Source organism: Salmo salar, chromosome ssa16 (genome assembly GCF_905237065.1).
Source record: "Salmo salar chromosome ssa16, Ssal_v3.1, whole genome shotgun sequence".
NCBI lineage: Eukaryota > Metazoa > Chordata > Actinopteri > Salmoniformes > Salmonidae > Salmo > Salmo salar.
Window position 1 is genome coordinate 2307810 of NC_059457.1, and position 24196 is coordinate 2332005.

The 24196-nt window shown below is 43.7% G+C and overlaps 2 protein-coding genes across 4 annotated transcripts in view; both read right to left on the bottom strand.

The window, feature by feature from the left end:
- mapda (N6-Methyl-AMP deaminase) overlaps window positions 1-2033 on the bottom strand; it is a 26950-nt gene extending 24917 nt beyond the window's left edge. For both annotated transcript variants that reach the window (XM_045696839.1, XM_014147635.2), the window contains exon 1: window positions 1751-2033. In XM_045696839.1, the coding sequence (XP_045552795.1) occupies window positions 1751-1795 (45 nt within the window). In that variant the 5' untranslated portion in view covers window positions 1796-2033. The remainder of the gene's footprint in view (window positions 1-1750) is intronic.
- A 140-nt stretch (window positions 2034-2173) lies between these two features.
- Window positions 2174-23907, bottom strand: LOC106573028 (tyrosine-protein kinase CSK). Of its 2 annotated transcripts, XM_045696838.1 has the most exons (13): window positions 23453-23907; window positions 19938-19942; window positions 14732-14854; window positions 14464-14580; window positions 11079-11191; window positions 9263-9482; window positions 8309-8468; window positions 8023-8122; window positions 5145-5235; window positions 4958-5031; window positions 4604-4799; window positions 3923-4009; window positions 2174-3131 (listed from the first exon to the last, which is right to left on the bottom strand). In XM_045696838.1, the coding sequence occupies exons 3-13, from the start codon at window positions 14744-14746 to the stop codon at window positions 2949-2951; spliced, it is 1356 nt and encodes a 451-aa protein (XP_045552794.1). In that variant the 5' UTR covers window positions 14747-14854; window positions 19938-19942; window positions 23453-23907; the 3' UTR covers window positions 2174-2948. The 2 variants fall into 2 exon arrangements, with proteins under 2 accessions (XP_045552794.1, XP_014003108.2); XM_014147633.2 differs by lacking the exon at window positions 19938-19942.
- Between the last annotated feature and the right edge of the window lie 289 nt (window positions 23908-24196).

Sequence of the window (24196 nt, forward strand, 5' to 3'; positions counted from 1 at the left end):
ACATCTCAAGACATCAGTCAGGAAGCTAAAGCTTGGTCGCAAATGGGTCTTCCAAATGGACAATGACCCCAAGCATACTTCCAAAGTTGTGGCAAAATGGCTTAAGGACAACAAAGTCAAGGTATTGGAGTGGCCATCACAAAGCCCTGACCTCAATCCTATGGAACATTAGTGGGCAAAACTGAAAAAGCGTGTGCGAGCAAGGAGGCCTACAAACCTGACTCAGTTACACCAGCTCTGTCGGGAGGAATGGGCCAAAATTCACCCAACTTATTGTGGGAAGCTTGTGGAAGGCTACCTGAAATGTTTGACCCAAGTTAAACAATGTAAAAGGCAATGCTACCAAATACTAATTGAGTGTATGTAAACTTCTTACCCACTGGGAATGTGATGAAATAAAAGCTGAAATAAATCATTCTCGCTACTATTATTCTGACATTTCACATTCTTAAAAGAAAGTGGTGATCCTTACTGGCCTAAGACAGGACATTTTTACTAGGATTAAATGTCAGGAATTGTGAAAAACTATGTTTAAATGTATTTGGCTAAGGTGTATGTAAACATCCGACTTCAACTCTATGTATAAACTGCACTCCACACTATTCTACGGTATCTTAGTCACTTTTACATATTGCATCACCCATTTCATATGTATTCTTGTATTCTATACTACACCACTGACTGTTAAACAGCAATCTCCAGCACATCAGAGGCGGCTGCCTAATCCATTCCTTATAGATTAAGAATCACTGGCCACTCTAAGGAAATGTCTCTATCTTGCATTACTCATCTCATATGTATAAACTGTACTCTATACTATTCTCAGGTATCTTAGTCACTTTAATTGTGTGTAAATATTGCATCACCCATCTCATATGTATATACTGTATTCTATGCCAATTTCACCTGCTAAACACGTGTATGTGACCAATACGTTTGATTAGAATTTTTCATTTTTTTCCCCCAGTTTTGCCCAAAGGATTGTTGTTCGTGTCCGCCTCCTTTTCAAAAAAGCCTGCCTTGGGGAAGGGACAGGGGCCAGAGCAAGAAGCCACAGATAGAACAATGAGCCAAATATTAATGTAAAGCATCCGGTTGGCGTTTCACTCACTACCAAATATGGTGATGGAGGAAGCCCAGTGGCTGGCAGTGGGAGAAGATGGAATGAGATGGATTTTGGCCGACATTCTGCGAATTTTCTCATTGTACGGAACATCTCCATACAGTTTCCTGTTTCAAAAACTAGAATATGTAACAAACAGAGTGGACTGTGTTTTGTTCGACTTTACCCTTTGAATAAAAGTTTCAAAAAATTGTTTAGAAAGAGTGCAAGGGCGATTCGAGTTACTGCACACGCGCACTTCAAAGTAGGCGTTCCTTAACGGAAATGTGCAAATAAATGCTAGAATGCACCAATAGGATCTCACCAGCTCATGCTTGGCTTTGCCTACCTTGCCTGCTCTGCCTACTATGATTAATTTGTTCTCATTGGAGGATCTAGTCTAGGTTTAGTTATAAAACTCTTTGACGGAGCACCGCCCAAAACACTTATTGTAGTCTTTTAGAGACTGGAAAAAATTTGTTTATTTGTATATTTAGCAATGAATCCACCGATAAGAGGCTGAACGTTTAACTCAGCTTCTCCAAGCCGGCTAACGTCAGCTAGCTAACATGAACGTTTAAACTTAAAAAAAAAAAATCAACTTAATTGTCTTGTCAAAAATCGAATATATTATAGACGGCTACTTACCACTTTTGGCAGCTGTCGGTAGAATAAATCAGCCTCCTTCTCCATTCTAATTGTTTTATTCAGAAATAGATGTACTCAATGATCTATGAACCTGTGCGATCATCACTTTCTTTCTGGTTGCTTCCTTTGTTTTCAGTGCTTATTTAATCGTCGCACCACTAAGTTGCAACAGTGAAACAATCCCCTCTTTTTCCTTCTTCTTCTTCTTCTTCCTCCTCCATCTTGTATAATATTATGGCGGTCCGCAAACAAACGTTAAGGGTGTATGCCGCCACCTACTGTACTGGAGTGTGTAGTCAATCACAGTTTACAGACGAAATGAATAAAGAAACAAACATTTAAGCGAAACTAAAACCTCCTATCGAATCCTGTACTACTAAGAGTCCTACTAACTTTAACAATCCCAGTCAACTTTTTCAAAACTTTTTCAAGTGGAATGATTTAATCATAACGGCAGCAAAGTAAAAACAACTTTAAAGGTACAAAAAAAGGCTTCTCGTTCCACATGCATGGTTCCCTTCAGCTTTCATTTCTGAACTGTTTTCACATGTACATGTTACATTTTTATTATTTCTATACACTTGCCCTTAGTTTATCTGTTACAAAACTTTTTTCTCTCCAGAATGGCTTCTTCTTTTCCCTATGTATCCATGCAATCTCAATCTCTCTGTCATGTTACACATCGTCCTGAAATGTTGAATTCAGTAACTATTTAGTGGAGGATTTATTCTGCTTTCCAGTTTGATAAATGTGAGATGAACACTTGTGGCAATAAGAGAGGAGGATGTGTAACAAAAACAAACAAATGTATAAAACATAAAAAAAATTCAAAGGCAAGTGTGTAGAGGCGGCGTGAAGTATCTGTGGGGATAGCCCTGTGTTCTGGAGGCATTTTGGCACAGATCGTATTTAACTGGGGTAACAATCTTACACTGTATGGGTAGAGAGCAGGGACACGGGAAGTGTATTGCCTGACTTGGGGTTGATTCACACTAGCCGAGCCAATCCGAACTGCACCGGCCAGGCTACGTATCCGTCATCTTTCCTGTAACTGTGCTGGAAAGGACCGTGTGAAAAGAAAATATCAGAGCCTGAGCAATCCTTGTCCGTCCTATTTCTCCCTCACCATCCCCCTCTTCCTCAATGAAAGGAGAGCCATCCTTGTCCACTTCCCCTTTCACCTCCTCTTCCTATTCCATCACAGATAGAGCTCCTTGGCTAGGATATGCTGCAGTTTCTCCCTGAGGACTCTAAAGCATGGTCGCACCAGGGGGTCCAGGGTCCAGCACTGCTTCATGACTTCATATACCACCTCAGGACAACCGTCTGGGGCATCCATCTTGTAGCCCTTCTCCACGCGTGGTACCACGTCCTTTAGAGGCTGGGGCAGGAGAAGGGGGGATGAACAGAAGATGAGACAGGGGAGTATCATTTGCAGAAATATAATACATTTAGATTAGGAATTACTTTATATCTATTTTGCATTACATTTATTTATATGGTGTCATGATCACTGCCAGAATGTTGACACAACATTGAAAGGAATAGTATTATACTGGACCATAATAGCACTGTCCACATTTCAAATTTACTACATTGACTCTTAACTGCCAAATTCATATACTCTACAGCTGTCACAATTTGTAACACACCTGCCCAATCAGTTTTATTCACATGGCCGTTTCTAGCTTTTTGCGATTCAACTCATTTCGTCATGGGGCGGAGAGAAAAATTTACAGTTTTAATGCAAATTTTACTGCAGTTCTAAATATTTTCCCATGGGATGGTGAGAAGATGTTGCCATTTTAAAGCTAATTTCCTGCAGTTCTAAACATTTTGCCATGACTTATGCCATGTTCATATGATATCTGAGTGAGAATGACGAACAAAAATCAATGGGGGCCCCCTAGATGTCATGGCCCCTGGGCATGTGCCTTGTGTGCCCGGTCAGTATTTCGACCATGATTACTACAAGGTTTAGATAGCTGGCTAGACTAACTTACCTAGCAATCTATAAAATGTTAGCTGACATGGGCTAATTTGAGTGACTGTCGGTGACTGACATATAAGAGGAAAAGCGCTGATGCACTACCAACTGTCAAAATTGCACGTTGTGAATAAAACTAACAGTAAGTTGAGTGACTGACTTTCTAAAGGCAAAAATATACTTACAATTCTGGGGTAAGGCACTCGTCCGAAGGAGTAGATCTCCCACAGCAAGATCCCATAGCTCCACACGTCTGACTTGGTGGAGAATTTCTGTTTATCAACAGACAGCGGGAAAGACAGCCTTTCCGTAAAGCTTATTTTAATGTGTCAAACATACAGTATATTATAGATATAGTGGAAATCAGCAGTACAATAATATTTCTGTACCTTGAATCACAAATCGACCCCTAACCCCTACTCCCTGTAGATCTCAGAGGATTGGACAGGTGTAAGTAATATGGTGGTAGCGCCATCTTGCCATCTGATAGGCTAGGTGGAATTGCTACCATATTGCTTACAACTATCCAATCCTCTCCGATTTAAACAAGTTCCTAAAGGGTTGATTTCAGATTCAGGGTATGCTCCTAAAGACAATAAGGAAAGTGACTCGTGAAACCGATGTCAGTGTTCTAGTTCAGCTGTATTGCTTCATCCCTCTCTGAGTAAAACTCAGGGTAAACTGTCTTTACCACGGCTCAAACCTGGGGCCCTCTGCCTCGCTAACACACGTGACCACCCTCCTTGACAACGTACAAACCAGTTGACCTATAGAAAAGGATCCAATTCAGTAGCACCATTGGCGACATTACTAGCTTGCTGTGGATTGAGCTTACGGCAATTCTTATCTCCGTTACACTAGCCTACCTTTTCCCTCAGGGCCTCTGGTGAGGTCCACTTGATGGGCAGTTTGGCTGTGTCCTGATTAGACGAGGCCTCCTTGGTCAGGCCGAAGTCGCTGACCTTGGCGATGTTATCATCTGACACCAGAACATTACGGGCCGCCAGGTCTCTGTGGACAAAGTTATTGGCCTCCAGATACTCCATGGCCTCACACACGTCACTACAGAGGAGAGGGAGGGGAACGGTTGATATTTAAAGAGGCATTGACAATGTTGATTAAAATGGACAACGTTACATTTCCAACTGGCCGCTATAAGCCCCTGTCAGCAAACTTCTGATAACATTCAAGATGTAGGGATAAATCATTATCATGCTCACACTGAGAACTTGAGTAGGGAATCCCCACCCAGCACTGTCCGACCTCTGGAGCGTAGGTAGTCCACTAGACTGCCCTGAGGAGAAGGGAAAATAGATAAACAGGTCTTCAAAGCTCTTTGGTTCTTTATTTATATATCTATCTATTAATGCATTACCTTTATTTAACTTAATCATAGGAGCCACCTACCTTGGCCATGTACTCAGTGACGATAAACAGGCTTCCCTTCTCCTCAACGATGACACCTAGCAACTGGACCAGGTTATTGTGTCTCAGTTGCCTGCAGTAAACAAGGAAAACAATTAAACAATGAGGCCGGAAAGCAATTGCTTGATAGATGGATAACGTAATGTTATGACTATAACTACTGATCCCTGAAGGAGGGAAATGAGGTACAACATACTATGGGTAGTCACACTCTTGTGACTTTGATTGAAGAACTAAAATCATGCCTCACAAGGTCAATAAAAACCGCACCTCACTGGAAGCCCTGCCTTCCACAGGTGATATGGGTGAGGCTCAGATTTATTCCTTTAATTTACTATCGCTCTTCACCGAGCCCAGGAACGGGCGTGCGGGGCCAAACATGTGTGTTGTACCTTGTTTCCCTCCTTTAGTGAACAGTAGTTATAGTCATTACGTCACGTTCCCTTTCAGTCAGTCAACTTCGGTACAACATACTATGGGGAAATAGAATCCCGGCCTAAGCCGACCTCAACGGATACTAAATTAAATTCAATCCAACTTGAGTGACTCCCCTGAAGTCCACCTTTTTTGTGTGCAAATGTTTTCACCACGGCCTGTCGGTCCAGGTTGTGGGGCCGACCTATTTATATACAGACAGTCTTTCCTGAGACATTGTGCATTATGTCCATTGCGCTGCACACAATTTAAACTCAATCTTGAATGATGCATGCCATGATATGCCACAGATAAGGGACTGTTGATATTGCAACCACACAACTCAAATGCCGGTTCACCAGTATGAAGGAAATTGGGTTACTGTCAAAAATGATTTAATAAATTGAAAGAAATAGATAGAGGACAGGGCTTGTGGGCCCCCCACCTGCGGGGGCTGCAGGGGTGCCCAGTACGCCAGTGGGAGATGCTGCTTAGAGAGAGATATCTATCTATCGTTAGAGAGAGTGAGCCCCCCGCCGCGAGCTGGATTAGCAAAACAGGCAAAAAGTTGGTCACATAACCGGATATTCCGTGTCCATTCAATGTACGTGCGTAAGTTCGTACTGGACACAGGGCATGTAACCTCCGTTGCCATTCAGAAGCAAAAGGAGGTGAAAAAAGGGAAATAGCGCAAAAAACTAAAGACCTGTAAATGCAGCTTTCGGGGGGTGAAAGCTGCATTTAGATGGGACGAACTGAGTACCAAAAGGGTGTACAGATAATGCGTGGAGGTCCCCAATACGTTTAGATCTTGTAGGAGAGGATCTTCAGATCCACCGACTCAAGAGGCTCAAAAGGAGCCACACACCGCGCCTCCAAAACCAAAACCAAGTCCCATGTGGGCGCAATAGGTTTAGAGACCGGTCTGAGATGGCGCACACCTTTCAGGAACTGTACGACCATAGGCTGGGCCCCCAATGTGGTGTCGTCAATACCCACAACACGCTGAAATAGCAGCTATGTACACTTTTAAAATGGAGAATGCCCGCCCCTTCTCGAAAAGCTCCTGTAGGAACATAAGGATGTCCCTCACACAGCACTGAAAAGGAACCAGCCCTATCTTGGAACCAGAGCTCAAACGCTTGCCACTTATACGCATACAGACCCCTTGTGGCGGGCGCCCTAGCGGACTGAACAGTAGCAATAATGTTCGGAGGTAACCCTCTAGCCATCAGATTGGCCCTCTCAGGAACCAAATCTCTGGCTTTGCTTGCCAAACCTGCTTTCTCCACTCCATCCAACTCCAGGAATATAAAATAGGACAGGGGTTGCTAGTAAACTTAATTAGCCATGAGGCTTTTCGTCTAAGCTAGGCTAGCTAGCCTCTTTGACCACAGCACAGTCCGTTTAGAATAACCAAGCGACTTAACGCTATGAATACTAAGCAAGAGAGCTACCCCAGTAACTCCACCGTTAACTCTGCGAGTTAGTTAACCTGGCTAGCACGCTATGCATCGCTTGTTAGCTAGCCTGGTCTCGAAAGTCTACGTAGGACCAGATCCTTCAGCAATAAGTCTGGGAAGAGAGGCAAACAGTGCTTAACCATGGCAGACACAGGCGGTGGGAGGATACCCACCGCCTGTGTCTGAGTCGCCTCCCATAACCGGCGACAGAGTGCACAGGAGCCGGGAGACATTTGACCTGACCAACGCCTCAATCCATCTCTGCGTCCCGCAACTCAGACGATTTACGGGCACCCGGGAGAGAAAGTAATTATCAGAAACACCAAGCCCCCTAAAGAATACTACACGATTGTCAAGAGAACATACGCCGTGGACTAGTAGGCGAACAGTGCCAGCCGTCCCCTAGTCCCGCACACAAACTGATTCGAGTGAGGGCAGCCAGAGTATGCACCGAGCCGAGACATACAAGACAACAAAAGTGAGTATCTTTTTATTCATTTGGGCATTGTCACGAACCCGAATACAGCTTGTTAGCCTTCGTCGTTTCCTTAGCCATCTAACTTATTGCTATAGCCAGGCCAAGCAATCCGGAGAATAACTAATTGTTCGTGATTAGGAAACTATGAGAACCATACAAACTTCAGCACACAATGTCCAGGAGGTGAGCATGCTCTACCATGAAGGGGCAGTTTAGTTGGCGCAACGTAAGACAGTCTCTTGTTCCAATTGTTAGTTTTAGTAGCGTGAATCATTCCTGCTTACATCGAGGTAAAATGCGGAATAATTGAAAGAATCCGAGCCTCACGCTTATCACCTGTGGAAGGCGGGGCTTCCAAGAGGCGCAGATTCCATTGGCCTTGTCAGGAATGATTTTCATTCTTCAATTGAAGTCACGAGAGTGCGACTACCCATAGTGTGTTGTACTGAAGTTGACTGACTGAAAGGGAACATGTAACAGAAGTTTGGTTCGGGCTCTGACTTACGTCATGACTGAAGCTTCAGCGATGAAGGCCTGTGCTGTAGCATCGTGTTTGATACACTTCACCGCTACTTTGGTCCCTCTGTAGTCTCCCACCTTCACATCTGAGGGAAAGAGAAACGTGAGTGAGAATGAGAGAATTTACTAAGCCATATTCACACACTCCAAGAGAACCAGAATGAGGTGGATTAAGCTAGAGAAGACTGCCTAGAACAGGTTACAACAGAGTCGTCATCGATAAAACCTATTTAAACACAGCTACAGACACTCGTTTTCACAAAGCCACTTGCCTCCAAACTCTCCTTTCCCTATGGACTGGTGGATATTGATTTCCTTCCTGTTGAGAGCCCAGCCGCTCCTGGAGAACTCATCCTGGGCTGCCACAGTACCCTCCTCCAGCTTCGGCTTGATCAGTTTGGTGCAGAGACCGTCTGCATCTTTGGTATAGTGCTGAGGACAGGGAGAGAAGACGTGGGTTAATAACATAGGCCAAGAAAGGGAAAAGATTGCCAATATTGATGACATCATCAACATTTGGGATAACTGAATACATGAAAATGGAACAAAATGCATATGGGTCTTCGTTTCAAAGGTTCAATTGATACAGTCTATTTTTAATGGACTCATTCAGCATACTAGCCGTAACCAACAGAGGGCAGCATGGTTAAAAATATAATCAGAGGTCAAGTTTTAAAAAATGCATGTCAACAACACCGCGTAGGCTTTCAAATAATAACTGACATCCTTTTTTGAGACCAACAAAATGACTCCAACACTGAGTTAATGTATAGTGTGTCGCCAGATGGATGAAGGAAAAGAGAGGGTGGTTTTGAAAGTAAAACCCGGCTGCCGGTGTCTTCAGGTGAAATGATCTGGAGCCTGCCGCTGTCACTTCCTCTTTGTCACATCCTGTTCAGTGTATTTGTTCCAGGAACTGTGTGTGTGGCTCTGATGAGGGAACAGTTGCAGAGGCCAGAGCACCTAGAGTAGCTAACAGGGAAATCAACTCTGTATACACTTGGTCACACCATTTGTATGGCTCACACACTCTGGATGTAAAACAATAGACAGCTTTATTTGACCAAGAAGGGAGAAATCCCAGACCCAGATTAATGAACTGCTTGACTAAAAAGCATGCTCAATAGAGAATCTTTATTGAAGTCCAGCAATAGACCTAATCTGTGTCTGGGAAACTGGCCCGAAGATACCTATTTCATTTATTTCTCTCCCCCCCCCCAACCCACCTCAACAAGCTGCATGAGGTTCTCGAAGAACGCCTCCTCGTCGATGCTGAGCTTTCCCTCCTTGTAGACAATGCGGTAGTGCTCCACCTTGCCGTCGCAACTCACACACAGAGTATAGTCCCCAGGGTAGTTGGTGCTCTCCCTCACAAGGTACAGACCCATCTCTGGGGGGATCAGGAGACACTCAGCCTGCTCCCTAGTTATCTTACCATGGAACCATCTGTAGGGGTGGATGGGGATTAATTTACGAGTTTACATCAACAATTGTCACAAAGTGCTTTTACAGCACACACACTGCAATCACTAACACTAATATGTCTAAAAAGATCCTTGGCAAAACAGCTGATCTGATTGGTAAAAAGACCAATTAGTGAAAAAAAGATACGTGTGCAGACACACAAACACATACTTTCTTAGAACTTAGGCATGTGGCTGAATGCGGGAGATTTCTAGATTCAGCAGGAAACCGTGCAGTGCACACACAGCACTGCAGAGCTGAACACACACACACACACACACACACATTTCTAGCTTTTTGGGGGCCCTAAGCTAAATTTAAAGCCAATTTCCTGCAATTTTGCCATGACTTATGCCATGTTCATATGACGTGCCTTGCGTGCCAGGTCAGTAACTTGGCCATGATTACTGCTTAAGGTTTAGATAGCTGGCGAGACTAACTTACCTAGAAATGTATAAAATGTTAGCTGACATGGGCTAATTGAGTGATTGACAGTGACTGACATACCAAGAAAAAAACTGCTAATGCACTATTCAATTTTGAAATTTCACCTTGTGTATTCTACTATCCTATCCCCCCCCTCCCCCGGCAGTACAGACACAGAAGAGCACTAGCTACAATTACAGGGCTGCAGTCAGACAGAGCCAGGACTCAGCCCAGCCCCAGCTCAGCCCAACTGTGGTTTATATTCACATAACAGTGGCTTCACTGCCACGACAAATAGCCCATCTGTACTCTACAACCACACAGAAACATCCTGAAAAACAAACACTTTCAAACAGATTTAGTATAAGTCTGAACTGTAAACTGCAACTCATGGTGTCACCTAACCTGAGCCCTTTCTTATTTGTTTCATAGAGTGCTTTCACCTTTATGTTATACAGGTACTTCAGACTGTTTTTATGCTTTAATTGTTGAGAGCTCTTACAAAAACACATTCCTATGTATGTATTTCAATACCTAGAAATGGCATAATAAACTTGAACTAGAGCCAGGGCTCTCCAACCCTGTTCCTCAAAAGCTACTGTCCTGTAGGTTTTCAATCCAACCCTAATCTAGCACACTTGATTCAAATAATTTGCGGGTTGATAAGCGAAATCAGGTTAGTTACTGGGGTTGGAGCAAAAACCTACAGGTGGATAGCTCTCCAGGAATAAGGTTGGCGCCAGGTAGTAACTTCGGGGCGGCAGGTAGACTAGTGGTTAGAGCGTTGGGCCAGTAACCGAAAGGTTGCTAGATCGAATTACCGAGTTGACGAGGTAAAAAAATCTGTCGTTCTGCTCCTGAACAAGGCAGTTAACCCACTGTTCCCAGGCCGTCATTGTAAATAAGAATTTGTTGTTAACTGACTTGCCTAGTTAAAATATATATATATTTTTTTTAATTGACTATTAAACCTAAAAAGGTACTCCTGACTCCCATATCTTTATTGTGTTACTACACTACTGGTAAGTAATGTAACAACACAACACAGGCAGTGCATTTATGGGAAGTAATTTCAGTACAACGGAGTGATGAGCAATGTTTTAAAGGATTCAGTCTGCTTTAACCAGGCTACGATGACTGTACTGTACTGACGGCATTAGACTCAGCTTGCCCCCTTGCTTCACCCCTTCCCTCTTCTGGACATAGTTAGCTGGGATGGTGCCTTCTCGACCTGCTGTGTTCTTGGCTTTGTACCAGTTAGGGTCCTGGAACAGAAAATGTCATAAACTCTGTGTATCAGATCAGGATTGACTGAGTAAATACTGTACAGAGGTAGAGAAAATTACTGAAACAACAACCCAAAAGTTCATCCTTTAAAAAACGCAACTATTTTTTGAACTACAGTACTAGTCAAAAGTTTGGACACACCCACTCATTCAAGGGTTTTTCTTTAATTTGACTATTTTATACATTGTAGAATAATAATGAAGACATCAAACCTAGAATCATGTAGTAACCAAAAAAGTGTTACACAAATCAAAAATATTGTATATTTGAGATTCTTCTAAGTGGCCACCCTTTGCCTGGATGACAGCTGTGCACACTGTTGGTATTCTCTCAACCAGCTTCATGAGGTAGTCACCTGGAATACATTTCAATTAACAGGTGGGCCTTGTTAAAAGTTAATTTGTGGAATTTCTTTCCTTCTTAATGCATTTGAGCCAATCAGTTGTGTTGTGACAAGATATGGTATACAGAAAATAGCCCTATTTGCTAAAAGACCAAGTCCATATTATGGCTAGAACAGCTCAAATAAGCAAAGCGAAACGACAGTCCATCATTACTTTAAGACATGAAGGTCCGCTACAGGAATGGAAGACCCAGAGTTACCTCTGCTGCAGAGGATAAGTTCATTGGAGTTACCAGCCTCAGAAATTGCAGCCCAAATAAATGCTTCAGAGTTCAAGTAACTGACACATCTCAACATCAACTGCTCAGAGGAGACTGTGTGAATCAGGCCATGGTCAAATTGCTGCAAAGAAACCACTACTAAAGGACACCAATAATAAGAAGAGACCTGCTTGGGCCAAGAAACACGAGCAATAGACATTAAACCAGTGGAACTCTGTCCTTTGGTCTGATGAGTTCAAATTTTAGATTTTGGGTTCCAACCGCCATGTCTTTGAGACGCAGAGTAGGTGAACAGATGATCTCCACATGTGTGGTTCCCACTGTCAAGCATGGAGGTGGGGGTGCTTTGCTGGTGACACTGTCTGTGATTTATTTAGAATTCAATGCACAATTAACCAGCACGGCTACCACAGCATTGTGCAGCAATACACCATCCCATCTGGTTTGCGCTTAGTGGGACTATCATTTGTTTTTCAACTGGACAATGACCCAACACACCTCCAGGCTGTGTAAGGGCTATTTGACCAAGAAGGAGAGTGATGGAGTGCTGCATCAGATGACCTGGCCTCCACAATCACCTGACCTCAACCCAATTGAGATGGTTTGGGATGAGTTGGACCACAGAGTGAAGCAAAAGCAGCCAACAAGTGCTCAGCATATGTGGGAACTCCTTCAAGACTGTTGGAAAAGCATTCCAGGTGAAGCTGGTAGAGAGAATGCCAAGAGTGTGCAAAGCTGTCCTCAAGGCAAAGGGTGGCTACTTTGAATCTAAAATATATTTTAAACTAACACTTTGTTTGGTTACTACATGATTCTATGAGTTATTTCATAGTTTTGATGTCTTCACTATTATTCTACAATGTAGAAAATAGTCAAAATAAAGAATAACCCTTGAATGAGTAGGTGTGTCCAAACTTTTGACTGGTACTGTATGTTCTTTTTATATGTAAGTGTAGAAATTTCAAGAAAAATGACAGAAATTAGAAATATATATATATATATATATATATATATATACACACTGCTCAAAAAAATAAACACTAAAATAACACATCCTAGATCTGAATGAATGAAATAATCTTATTAAATACTTTTTTCTTTACATAGTTGAATGTGCTGACAACAAAATCACACAAAAATAATCAATGGAAATCCAATTTATCAACCCATGGAGGTCTGGATTTGGAGTCCCACTCAAAATTAAAGTGGAAAACCACACTACAGGCTGATCCAACTTTGATGTAATGTCCTTAAAACAAGTCAAAATGAGGCTCAGTAGTGTGTTGCCTCCACGTGCCTGTATGACCTCCCTACAACGCCTGGGCATGCTCCTGATGAGGTGGCGGATGGTCTCCTGAGGGATCTCCTCCCAGACCTGGACTAAAGCATCCGCCAACTCCTGGACAGTCTGTGGTGCAACGTGGCGTTGGTGGATGGAGCGAGACATGATGTCCCAGATGTGCTCAATTGGATTCAGGTCTGGGGAACCGGCGGGCCAGTCCATAGCATCAATGCCTTCCTCTTGCAGGAACTGCTGACACACTCCAGCCACATGAGGTCTAGCATTGTCTTGCATTAGGAGGAACCCAGGACCAACCGCACCAGCATATGGTCTCACAAGGGGTCTGAGGATCTCATCTCGGTACCTAATGGCAGTCAGGCTACCTCTGGCGAGCACATGGAGGGCTGTGCGGCCCCCCAAAGAAATGCCACCCACACCATGACTGACCCACCGCCAAACCGGTCATGCTGGAGGATGTTGCAGGCAGCAGAACGTTCTCCACGGCGTCTCCAGACTCTGTCACATGTGCTCAGTGTGAACCTGCTTTCATCTGTGAAGAGCACAGGGCGCCAGTGGCGAATTTGCCGATCTTGGTGTTCTCTGGCAAATGCCAAACGTCCTGCACGGTGTTGGGCTGTAAGCACAACCCCCACCTGTGGACGTCCGGCTCTCATACCATCCTCATGGAGTCTGTTTTTGACCGTTTGAGCAGACACATGCACATTTGTGGCCTGCTGGAGGTCATTTTGCAGGGCTCTGGCAGTGCTCCTCCTGCTCCTCCTTGCACAAAGGCGGAGGTAGCGGTCCTGCTGCTGGGTTGTTGCCCTCCTACGGCCTCCTCCACGTCTCCTGATGTACTGGCCTGTCTCCTGGTAGCGCCTCCATGCTCTGGACACTATGCTGACAGACACAGCAAACCTTCTTGCCACAGCTCGCATTGATGTGCCATCCTGGATGAGCTGCACTACCTGAGCCCCTTGTGTGGGTTGTAGACTCCGTCTCATGCTACCACTAGAGTGAAAGCACCGCCAGCATTCAAAAGTGACCAAAACATCAGCCAGGAAGCATAGGAACTGAGAAGTGGTCTGTGGTCACCACCTGCAGAACCACTCCTTTATTGGGGGTGTCTTGCTAATTGCCTATAATTTCCACCTGTTGTCTATTCCATTTGCACAACAGCATGTGAAATTTATTGTCAATCAGTGTTGCTTCCTAAGTGGACAGTTTGATTTCACAGAAGTGTGATTGACTTGGAGTTACATTGTGTTGTTTAAGTGTTCCCTTTATTTTTTGAGCAGTGTATATTTTTTTACAGCAAGTAGACTCAAACTGTAGGTACCTTACCTTAGTCACCACGATTATGGTTAAGACATCTCCTTTGTTGAAGGGCAGGTCCTGCTCTGTGGTGCCCTTAAAGTTGTATTTGGCCACACACTCTGTGCCCTGTGGCCATGTTGGTGTCTGAGGGACAGGAGTGGTTATCATTATGAAAAGAAATGAGGAATTGATATTGCCCCAACTCAGCAATAAACCAGCTCAATGATAGGTGGTATAGTGTATCTCTATATTCGACATGAAGCAGCCATATCTGTTTATCATCTCCTGGTCTCACCTGGGGTTCAGACATCCTGAAGGGGAGGAGGCAGTGGGTCTCCTCTTACAGGCCTCACACACCGAACGCTACCATCACACACACACACACACACACACACACACACACACACACACACACCACCTGTGGAGAGAGAAGAAGAGACCATAACAGGCAATACAGTGGACAACCTAAGTAGACAGTCATCGCCTAAACACAATAATCAATTGGGACATTCAGTACACCAATCCACAAGGTCAAATATGGAAATGTGAAAGCAAAAAAGTGAAGTACAATTTTATTTCGACCATGATGTTTCTCATGTGGGTGGTCAGATATATTTATTTATAGATGGAGTACAAATATTGAATCATTACAAGAATGGGTTTGACAAGGTCCAAAGAGAGAGAGAGAGAATATAAATAACACTCGGTTACAGCCGGTGCCAGAAAGCAGAAGTAACCGTTTTTGTATATATTTTTTTCCATCTCACTTTCACAACTGTGGGGAAGCAAGTTTCCATTACGATGTCACAGCAGCAATAGGTTGGGCTGCTCATTGCCCACCCTTATTGCGTAACTATTATGAAAGGGTTCTTAATGTTTCGTACACTCAGTATATGGAGTATATTTGAAAAAGTCTCAAGTTGATTCTTTCAGCCCTAATGAGTATACTGTAGAGCTTAATATAGTTCTCCTAAACACTGAGAATGTAAACTAGTGGTAGGATCATTACAGGATTCTCCTCAATCTTTATTTTCTCTTCTGGATTAGAAGGCATTGACCATAAGGAGGGAAGCATTTACAGTAAAAAGTATTTATTTTATATTTACTGCGGTCAGTCAGTTACAACTTCTTTCATTATAGTTGATGCAGTCAGTGACATATGGTTGTATTGACTTACAGCAAGTATTTCCACGAGACCTAACAAATGAAAAGTAGCAGAGCCACATGACATGAATGGTGAATGCATGGCTCATGGATGGTGTCATCATCCCCGAACCCATTGAAATAGAATCACTAGAACGGGTAGTCTGAGGGACTTTTTCCTGTTCTTGTTACTCTATTTCTATGCATGAGTGGTGAATGCATGGCCCATGGGTGATGCCATCATCCCGGGACAAATCACTTCCTTTCAGCAAGGGTCAGTTGCCATGGATGAGTTCTGGGCCGTGTTCCTTAGGGAACCAAACAAAAGAAAACACTCAAACAGGGTCCTGGTCCAATAAGAAACACTCATTTTCATTTCCCGTTGTGAAGCGTTTTTAAAACGCTTTACATTGCGCACACAAATGAACATGACCCTGACTGAGTAACTAGCGTCTTGTGCCACAACATGAGGTCACTTCCTCCCACGGACATGTCACAGAGAAAACCCATTACAGTGCTGAGCGGACTGTTGATGGTGAACTTCCTGCCTGACAGAGAGCCCAGACTGTGATTAATCCTACACTAGGGTGGGGTCGCTGAGAAAGAGAGCGAGAGAGAGAGAAACAGAGAGCGAGAGAGAAACAGAGAGAAAGAGTAAGACAGAGCACAGACAATGACTGCACGGCATTAGTATTACAGCTAGGCCACAGCAACTGATAGTAAGAGAGAAAGTAAGGCCTAACACACTTCCCTTTGAAAACACACATGCTCCCTCCATTGTTACTACGTTACAGATAGACACATTTTTAACAGAATGACGTAAATCAGGTCAAGGCAGTTAGTATGTGTGTATGTTTTTGGCTTTACTATTCTCGAGGGAACCAGAAGTCCTCACAAGGATAGTAAAATAAAGAAAATGCGGACAAGTGGGGACATTTCGGCGGTCCCCACACGGAAAAATGCTATTTTAGGGTTTAAGGGTCAGGTTTAGGGATCATTTAATGGGAATAGGAATTTTGAATGGGAATCAATTGTTTGGTCCCCACACAGACAGTAAAACAAACATGTGCACCGGGCTCCCGAGTGGCGCAGCTGTCTAAGGTACGGCATCTCAGTGCTAGAGGCATCACTACAGACCCTGGTTCGATTCCAGGCTGTATCGCAACCGGCCGTGATTGGGAGTCCCATAGGGCGGCGCACAATTGGCCCAGCGTCGTCCGGGTTAGGGTTTGGCCGGGGTAGGTCGTCATTGTAGAATTTGTTCTTAACTGGCTTGCCTAGTTAAAAATAAAGGTAAATAAATATCTTTGGAGCAGAGGAAGAAACAACATATTTGAAGGGATCCTCCCGGTCTTATGATCTCTGAACTACCATGACCAATGGGCTCAGGCTGTTCAGTTCCACATGCTGTGGAAATGTGTGAGGCACTTGCACACAATTTCTACATACATGTACAAAGAAATAGATGAAAGAGAGACTGTCAGAGCAGAATATCGAAACAACTGCTTAAGTTTGTGATAATACATCTCATGACGATGAAACATCAATCACCAGACTTTTGCAGTGCAGAACTACAACAAGAAGAAACCCATCAATCAACTGATGCTTTGAAGTCAATAAACACAGAAATATCAATTTGATTTATCTATGTTTACATTTAGATTTATCTGTATGATAATACAGCTGGGTTTTTTAACTGATAGATAGCCACAGGATGGGTCTGGTTAAAGACCGCAGTGGAACAGTGTCATCACCAACTATGGAATAGGTCAACAACAAGGACCACGCCTGCCTGGGATGGCACTTTTGATTTCCCTTTTTTATTTTTTATTTTATTTAACCTTTATTTTAAGCAACAGCTCAGCGTATAAAAGTCCTTGAATAGGCCAACATCAAAGTAGCAGCAGGCTACCAGCCCAGCGTGCGTGAGTGAATGGAACATAATTGAGCATGTCTTGGTGTCACATTTAACAGATAAGGGCTATAGCCATTTCCAGAAGGCTCCCTCTTCATCGAACCACAGCCTTTCCATTTTCAGGAAGCAGACAACACAGTCTTTGTGAGCTATTCCAGTTCAGTTTCTACTGTGACCCCTGTCTTTCTGAATAGTCAATCAGCCCTGATCTGATACAGTCTGTGGGTAAGACACACTTTAGTTCCAGAGGTCTGTAATGTAAGGAATTCTCTGATTGTTGCAGGCTACATCTCTGCTAGCCTGGGTTCCTGACTGACAATTCAGCGAAGTGAACCCAGGTTATGTCCTTGCTGAAAGACACCACCAGAGTCCAGCACACAATGAGGTTTCACACAGTGTGTTGGTCTATAGCCTACATGCTGCAGTGCAAGCCGTACAAAAGGGTAGTAGAGTACAAGGCCAGCCGTGCGTGACATGTGCCTGAGGCTACATCAGGAACCAGGAAGTTAACTTCAATGAGAACCTGTCTCAGCATGGAGACATGATGTGCTCTGTGATACTACTGTTACAGACTACAAAGGCACAGCTAACGAACACTACTGTACATAAACCAGAGACAGAAAGGGCCATGCACTCCAAATCACAAACCAGTGGTTAACACAAACCAGTTGGGAGCCTAAGCACGGAGACATACTGTGCCCTGTGATATTGGTACAGACTAGAGCCACAGCTAAATACACCATGAAGCATACAGCCCTATGATACTGACACAGAGACACTGAGGGGAAATGTCGTCCACACCATCGCACATCAACTGCACTGTTTCTTTTTCCTTATCAATTGTATTTATCTTGCCTGGAACTTTCCTAAAATGACCCCATGAGGGATAATAAAGTCATGATCTTATTTTATCAACTGAAAAACATAAACAAGTGGAGAACAGCCTTGCAAACACCTATCCCTTCTGCTATTAATTCTCATCCAATTGGGTTCAAAGCAAAGCAAACAGGTTTTTCATCATTTTCCGTCATGATGCTAAATGACTTATGCAAGACGAGTGGTGTGTCTACTCTAGTCTAAACTAATGTATGCATGTAGAGGAACAATTGTTTCTAGGCTGTCTTCAACAGCAGCCAGTAGACCTAGCAGCAAGACGAGACAGGTAGACAGGTATGAAGGTATGGAGAATTCCCTCCTCGGACCATGGAAGATGTCTGCCACACCCTTGTTGCAGTGAGTGCACTACCCTCACTGAACTCACTAAGCTACATAAAAACACTGCAGAACTCGCAGACAAAAACAACAATGCATAGACAACTATAATTATATAATGATATTAGGCAAGGTGAGTGATCTGTCCAGATTATTTATTTAGTATCACAAGTAAAATTATACTATTATGCTGAATACTCAATCATTAGCCTACATACAGTATCTAGGCCTAATTGCATCAAACACTAAAATAGCCCTGCAACAGAAAGACTACATAATGGCTAACTGTGGACCTTGCAAGCTCTCACATTAGACCAGAGATGTGCACAAACATAATACCCCATAACCACCATGCTCCCACTACCAGCCCTGCCCCATGGCTTGCATCCCAAATGGCATCCTATTCCATAAATAGTGCGCTACTTTTGACCAGGGCCCATAAGGCTCCAGTCAGAAGTAGTGCACTATGTCGGGAATAGGGTGCCATTTGAGATGCCAAAAGTAATGCACTATGTAGGGAATAGGGTGCCATTTGAGACGTAGACCATGCCTCAGTAATTATCCCTGTCTCTCTCTCTCTCCCTTCCTCCCTCCTCCAGCTGTGTAGAGGGTCTCAGTAGCCATCCTCATACTGTCTGTCTGTGTGTGTGTGTGTTCAGCCATGTAGGGTCTCAGTATCCCTCCTCCTGTTTCTGTCCCTCCGGGGCTCCGTTTGGTTGAGGATGCTCTGTTTGATTACAGCCCGATACTTTGATGCTGCTGTTAGCTGCTGCTGCCCTGCTATCAGGCCTTTACAGCAGCAGCAGGGGAGAAGCCAGGGCCAAGGAGTAAGAGATGGAGGGAGGGAGAGAAACCGGAGACAGAGATAGCCTGGAAGAGTAAGGAAGATAGTGTTTAGTGTGAGAGCGTGACACAGGCTTGGGATGCTTTTGCTATGCCCCCATGCAGCAGTTAGCCTGGTGCAGGGAAGCAGCAGGGCCTGGTACAGTAAGGGAGATAGTTGTGCGAGTGTGCCACAGGGCCATCCAGCCGGGTCTGACAGACGAACAGAGCCTTAGCCAGGTACACTATAAGCGATGCAGATAGTGAGAGAGCCACTGGTACAGTGAGTGAAGGAGTTCTGAGAGGAGAGTGTGCCAGAGGGCCATCTAGCTGGGTCTGACAGACAGACAGGCTGACAGGCTGCAGATGTTCATATAGAGCCACAGAGCAGGAAGTCAACAACATAGACACCACCTCATCCGCCTCAGGGACAACAGCTAGATCCGGCTACAGTCAGCAACACCACTAGTTTCAGGTCCTCCCCGTTTTCTTCCGTTTAGCGACTAATGAACACCACCCAGAAATAGTGGTTTTATTGTCGGTTTTACAGTTTTGGTTGGATGAATTCAGATGAGTATACACAAGCAACAAAAGCATGTTGTTGTTGGGTTTTACAGTCAAGTTTTGAGAGGCTCGTAAAAGTAAAGTTGATGAGGAGTCAAACAGTCTCCCTTTCAGATCAACAGGAAGGGAAATACATGGCTGTCATTTCAGAGCTGTGTGTACGTCCTTCAGAGCAGCAAGGGAAAATCCCACTGCAAATGACAAGGGTTTGCATCCAGACTAGACCCGACCCGTTTCAGTCAGCTTTGAATCTGCCAAGTCTGCTAGGCCTAATCTCAGCCAAACCACACGATCGCATTACTTAGTGCACAACAGAAAACATTTCTCAACAGAAAACAAAAAGTTCAGTTGGTTCCTCCCTGTTTCGGTCCTGTTTGGTGCCCAATGAACACAACCACAGGAGAAGATATTGTTGACAAAAGCCTGTTAACCCCACTGGCTACAACCAGCGGATCGACATATTGTTCAAAAGCATTGAACATCTCTCAGTTAGAGAAGACCCATCATAAAATAGGCTAGTTTTAAATCTGTAGCTGTGGGGTACAGTAGGAACATTTGTTTAAAATGAGAATTACAGAATGGGCCTTTCTGGAAATAGTGTAGTTTGCTGGTAAAACAAATCAAATGGTCATTTTCCTACAGTAGAAGATGATAAAGGGAAAAAACAGCTGTGGCAATAGTGTGTATTTATGCATGTATGTCTTGTCAGACACCTTTGATAAAGATGAGCAAAAATAACTGTAAAAATAAATAATTAAAATACTGAGCTATTTTGTATGCTCATAAAAAATTGGGGAATTATATTATTTGATACTAACACAATTGCTCAGAGAAAGAGATTTTGTTTAACAAGTAACATATTTTTTTCTCAAAAAGGTTGGGGTCAAAATTATTGACACCCCTGTTTTCAATACCTCACCTTGTGAGGATAACGGCACTGGCCCTTTTTCTCAAATGTTTTATGAGTTGTATAACACATTGGGAGGGATCTTAGACCATTCCTCCATACATCCTTCGTCTGGGCTTATGGACTGCCTCAAACCACAGGTTTTCAATGGGTTTTAAGTCTGGAGACAGGTGGCCATTGCAAAATGTTGATTGTGTGGACAATTAACAATCTCTTTCGGGATTTTGATATGTACTGCTTGGGGTTATTGTCTTGCTCGAAGATCCATTTGCGGCCAAGTTCCAGCCTCCTGGCAGAGGAACCAGGTTTTTTGGTTAAAATGTCCTGGTAGGTACTGGGTAAAGTTCATGATGCCATTGACTTTAACAATATAATATACAATATTAATTCCTCATTTTGTAGAGCATGCAATATAGCTCAGTGTTTTAATTATTCATTTTATACTCATTTTTATCAAGGGTGTCAATAATTTCAGACCCCACAGTATATATGTCATCTGTATGTCATGTACTGTTGCAAAGCATATTTCCCTATGGGATGTTAGAAGTATACTACTCTATTCTAAAACAAAGTCATTAGGAATGTTCACCATCTGACCTGGATATGCCTGCCTGATGATGTAGGGAAGACACAGCTGTGCCAATACTAGACTTAGGCTTTGTAATGGTAAAGCAAAGTGAGTCACATTAGGACAGTTCACTATTTGACCTGGCAGAGAGGTGGATATAATTACACTGCATAATCACCAGAAACATTCCACTGGCAGGGAGGGCATTACACTACAGGCAGCATTATCACTATCAGCATGGGCAGCATTGAGCATACCCCTCACAATCACTACATAGCCTGGAGCCCAAACCGATATGCTCCCATTGATATTGCGAAGTGAAACAAAGGTGAAACGGAGGTTATCAGTTTGGCTTCTAAGCTAGCCACTATAGGCAGTGTGAGAAAGCCTATTCTTGCTACCTCCAAAGTGCTAATAACTTTTGGATACACCACTTGACGAAGCTAGGCGCTGCGTCACAGCCATGCTCAGCCAGCAAGTCGGAGTAACAGTTTTACTCAGTTAGGTCCATCCAGCTCCATTCTTTCTTTCACTGGTTTGCCATTCTCTGTTCTCTGAGTTGTGGAGCTCCATCCGGCTACAGTGGAGCTCTCTGTGTGTGAGAATTGTGACTATGCATGCTGGCTATTGTCCATAGAGAGGGTCAGTGACAGAGGTCAGTGGCCTTACTGAGCTGAGAGAACTACTGCCTTGGCCCAAGGGGGGCATTCTGTCTCTCTGACAGATGTACACACATACACGAACACGCATTCACCCACAGAATTTCTGCCTTGGCCCAAGGGTATTCTCTGAACTTGAGTTAGATTCCTGTGAGTGTTGTTTTTTAATGCAAGCTCTAGTGAGTAACATTTTGCATGTATTTATTACAGCATAATTAACTTGAAATGTTAAGGTTGCCAAAGAGCAATACTCCATCATCCACACAGACATGTAAGCAGTCAAAGCCCTATTTCAGCCAAGTCTTCCAAAGCTGCCCATCCATCCATCCCAGCATATATAACATGTTTTTGGCTTGGCGATGCTAAAAGCTCAGTGACACCCTCTTGAGAAGCAGCCAGGTCACCATCTGGGGGCTCAGCAATACCCTCTGCCACTCCATTTTGGCTCCTTGTACCCGCCTGAGCTACCAGGCATAATGCTGCCTTTCTGTGAGCCCAGGGAGAGGACAGCAGAGGCTGTTTGGTGGTTCTGACACAGTTGCACCCAGAGTGCCAGAGGAAGTGGCAGAGAGAGAGAGAGAGAGAGAGAGAGAGAGAGAGGCAGATAGAGATCATGACTCTTTCCATCATTACATTCCTAAGCGCACAATCTCAGAGCAACAATACTGAGTGTGTGTGCAATCCTGGTAGTTATGGCATGATGCTCACCAATTGGCTGGCTACAGTCAGAACAAGTGGTCCTCATCAGATACTGAATCTCTACGGTTTGAAACACTGCTTGCCTAATCAAAGGGTGTGCCTAAGCATTGCAATCACACCAATACCTCACACCATGCAAATAGATCAAGATGACAAGAAGGAAATAGCCTAACTGTTGACAAAGTTCAAGGAACTGAAGCTCAGTCAGTTTATGTGACTCTCATTAGGCAAGCTACTGTACAAGACAGTGGGTGCTTCCCGAATGGCAACCCATTTCCCACATAGTGCACTACTTCTGAGCAGAATCCCTGTTGGCCCTAAAACTCAAAATAGTCTGACCATCCCATCCCTCTACAACTATGAGAAGAAGCAGCCATAATACCTGTGATTTTGGAAGATGCAGAGTGGGTTAGAACACACGATGCAAGCAGCTAGATTACTAAAATTCGAGATCCCCTCGTGATTCTGGATCTGTCCATTTGTTTGTTTGAATAACATAGGGCAACAACAGTCGTGCAACAGCTTACCTATCAAATGGAACTAAATGTCAATAGATGCATCCTTATTGATAGAACGCAGAGGCAGCCAGCGCGTGGATGGAATAGATGTCAGACAGCTGTAATCTACATTCGCTTCAGTTAAAACGATTTCAACATGATGATGCAGTCAGTGTTCTTGATCTTGATGAAAACAACACGACGGCGTCTCAACCATAGAGCGAAATGTAAACCGCTGAATTAACTCAACTCGGTCACAAACTAGTGAGATCAACACACAGATTTTCTCTAAATTCTCCAGAATGTGAAAAGTTGAAAAATAATCCGCAAGCTTCAATGGTTATCCTCTGCTCTGGTCGGCCTTGTTGTAATATGAAATACATATAGTCAGCCAAGAGGAGCAGTGGTGCACAACATTCAGACCGCTGAATATAGAAATGTATCGCGTTTATTATTGGAACATTGTTGCCTCTAACTGTTCTAGATGTTAAATTTCTATCTGCAACGTTCTGCACGTTCCGCCCATATACGTTATAGTTCCGCCCCACCTTGATCCCTTGCAGTACGCATGCGCATATTCTTCAAGCGCTCCGGGCAGTGTTGGTATGTTCGCAGGTTTCTTTCAAATTGGGCTACTTTGAAAACGATTTCGCGGGTGAAAATGTATTGGTCGCGGGTTTTTGTGATATTTCTAAGGTGCACCGCGGCCGCCATGGTATTTCTCTTAAAAAACATGTATTTCACTATGACCTGCTGCTGACTGTCAGGCAGTGA

Excerpts from the sequence above, each read along its gene's own strand:
- LOC106573028 (XM_014147633.2), bottom strand. Across the intron at positions 11,192-14,463 it reads CCATAATCGTGGTGACTAAG|GACCCTAACTGGTACAAAGC; the intron begins GTAAGGTACCTA and ends TTTCTGTTCCAG. Across the intron at positions 9,483-11,078 it reads GGCAAGCTGAGTCTAATGCC|ATGGTTCCATGGTAAGATAA; the intron begins GTCAGTACAGTA and ends CCACCCCTACAG.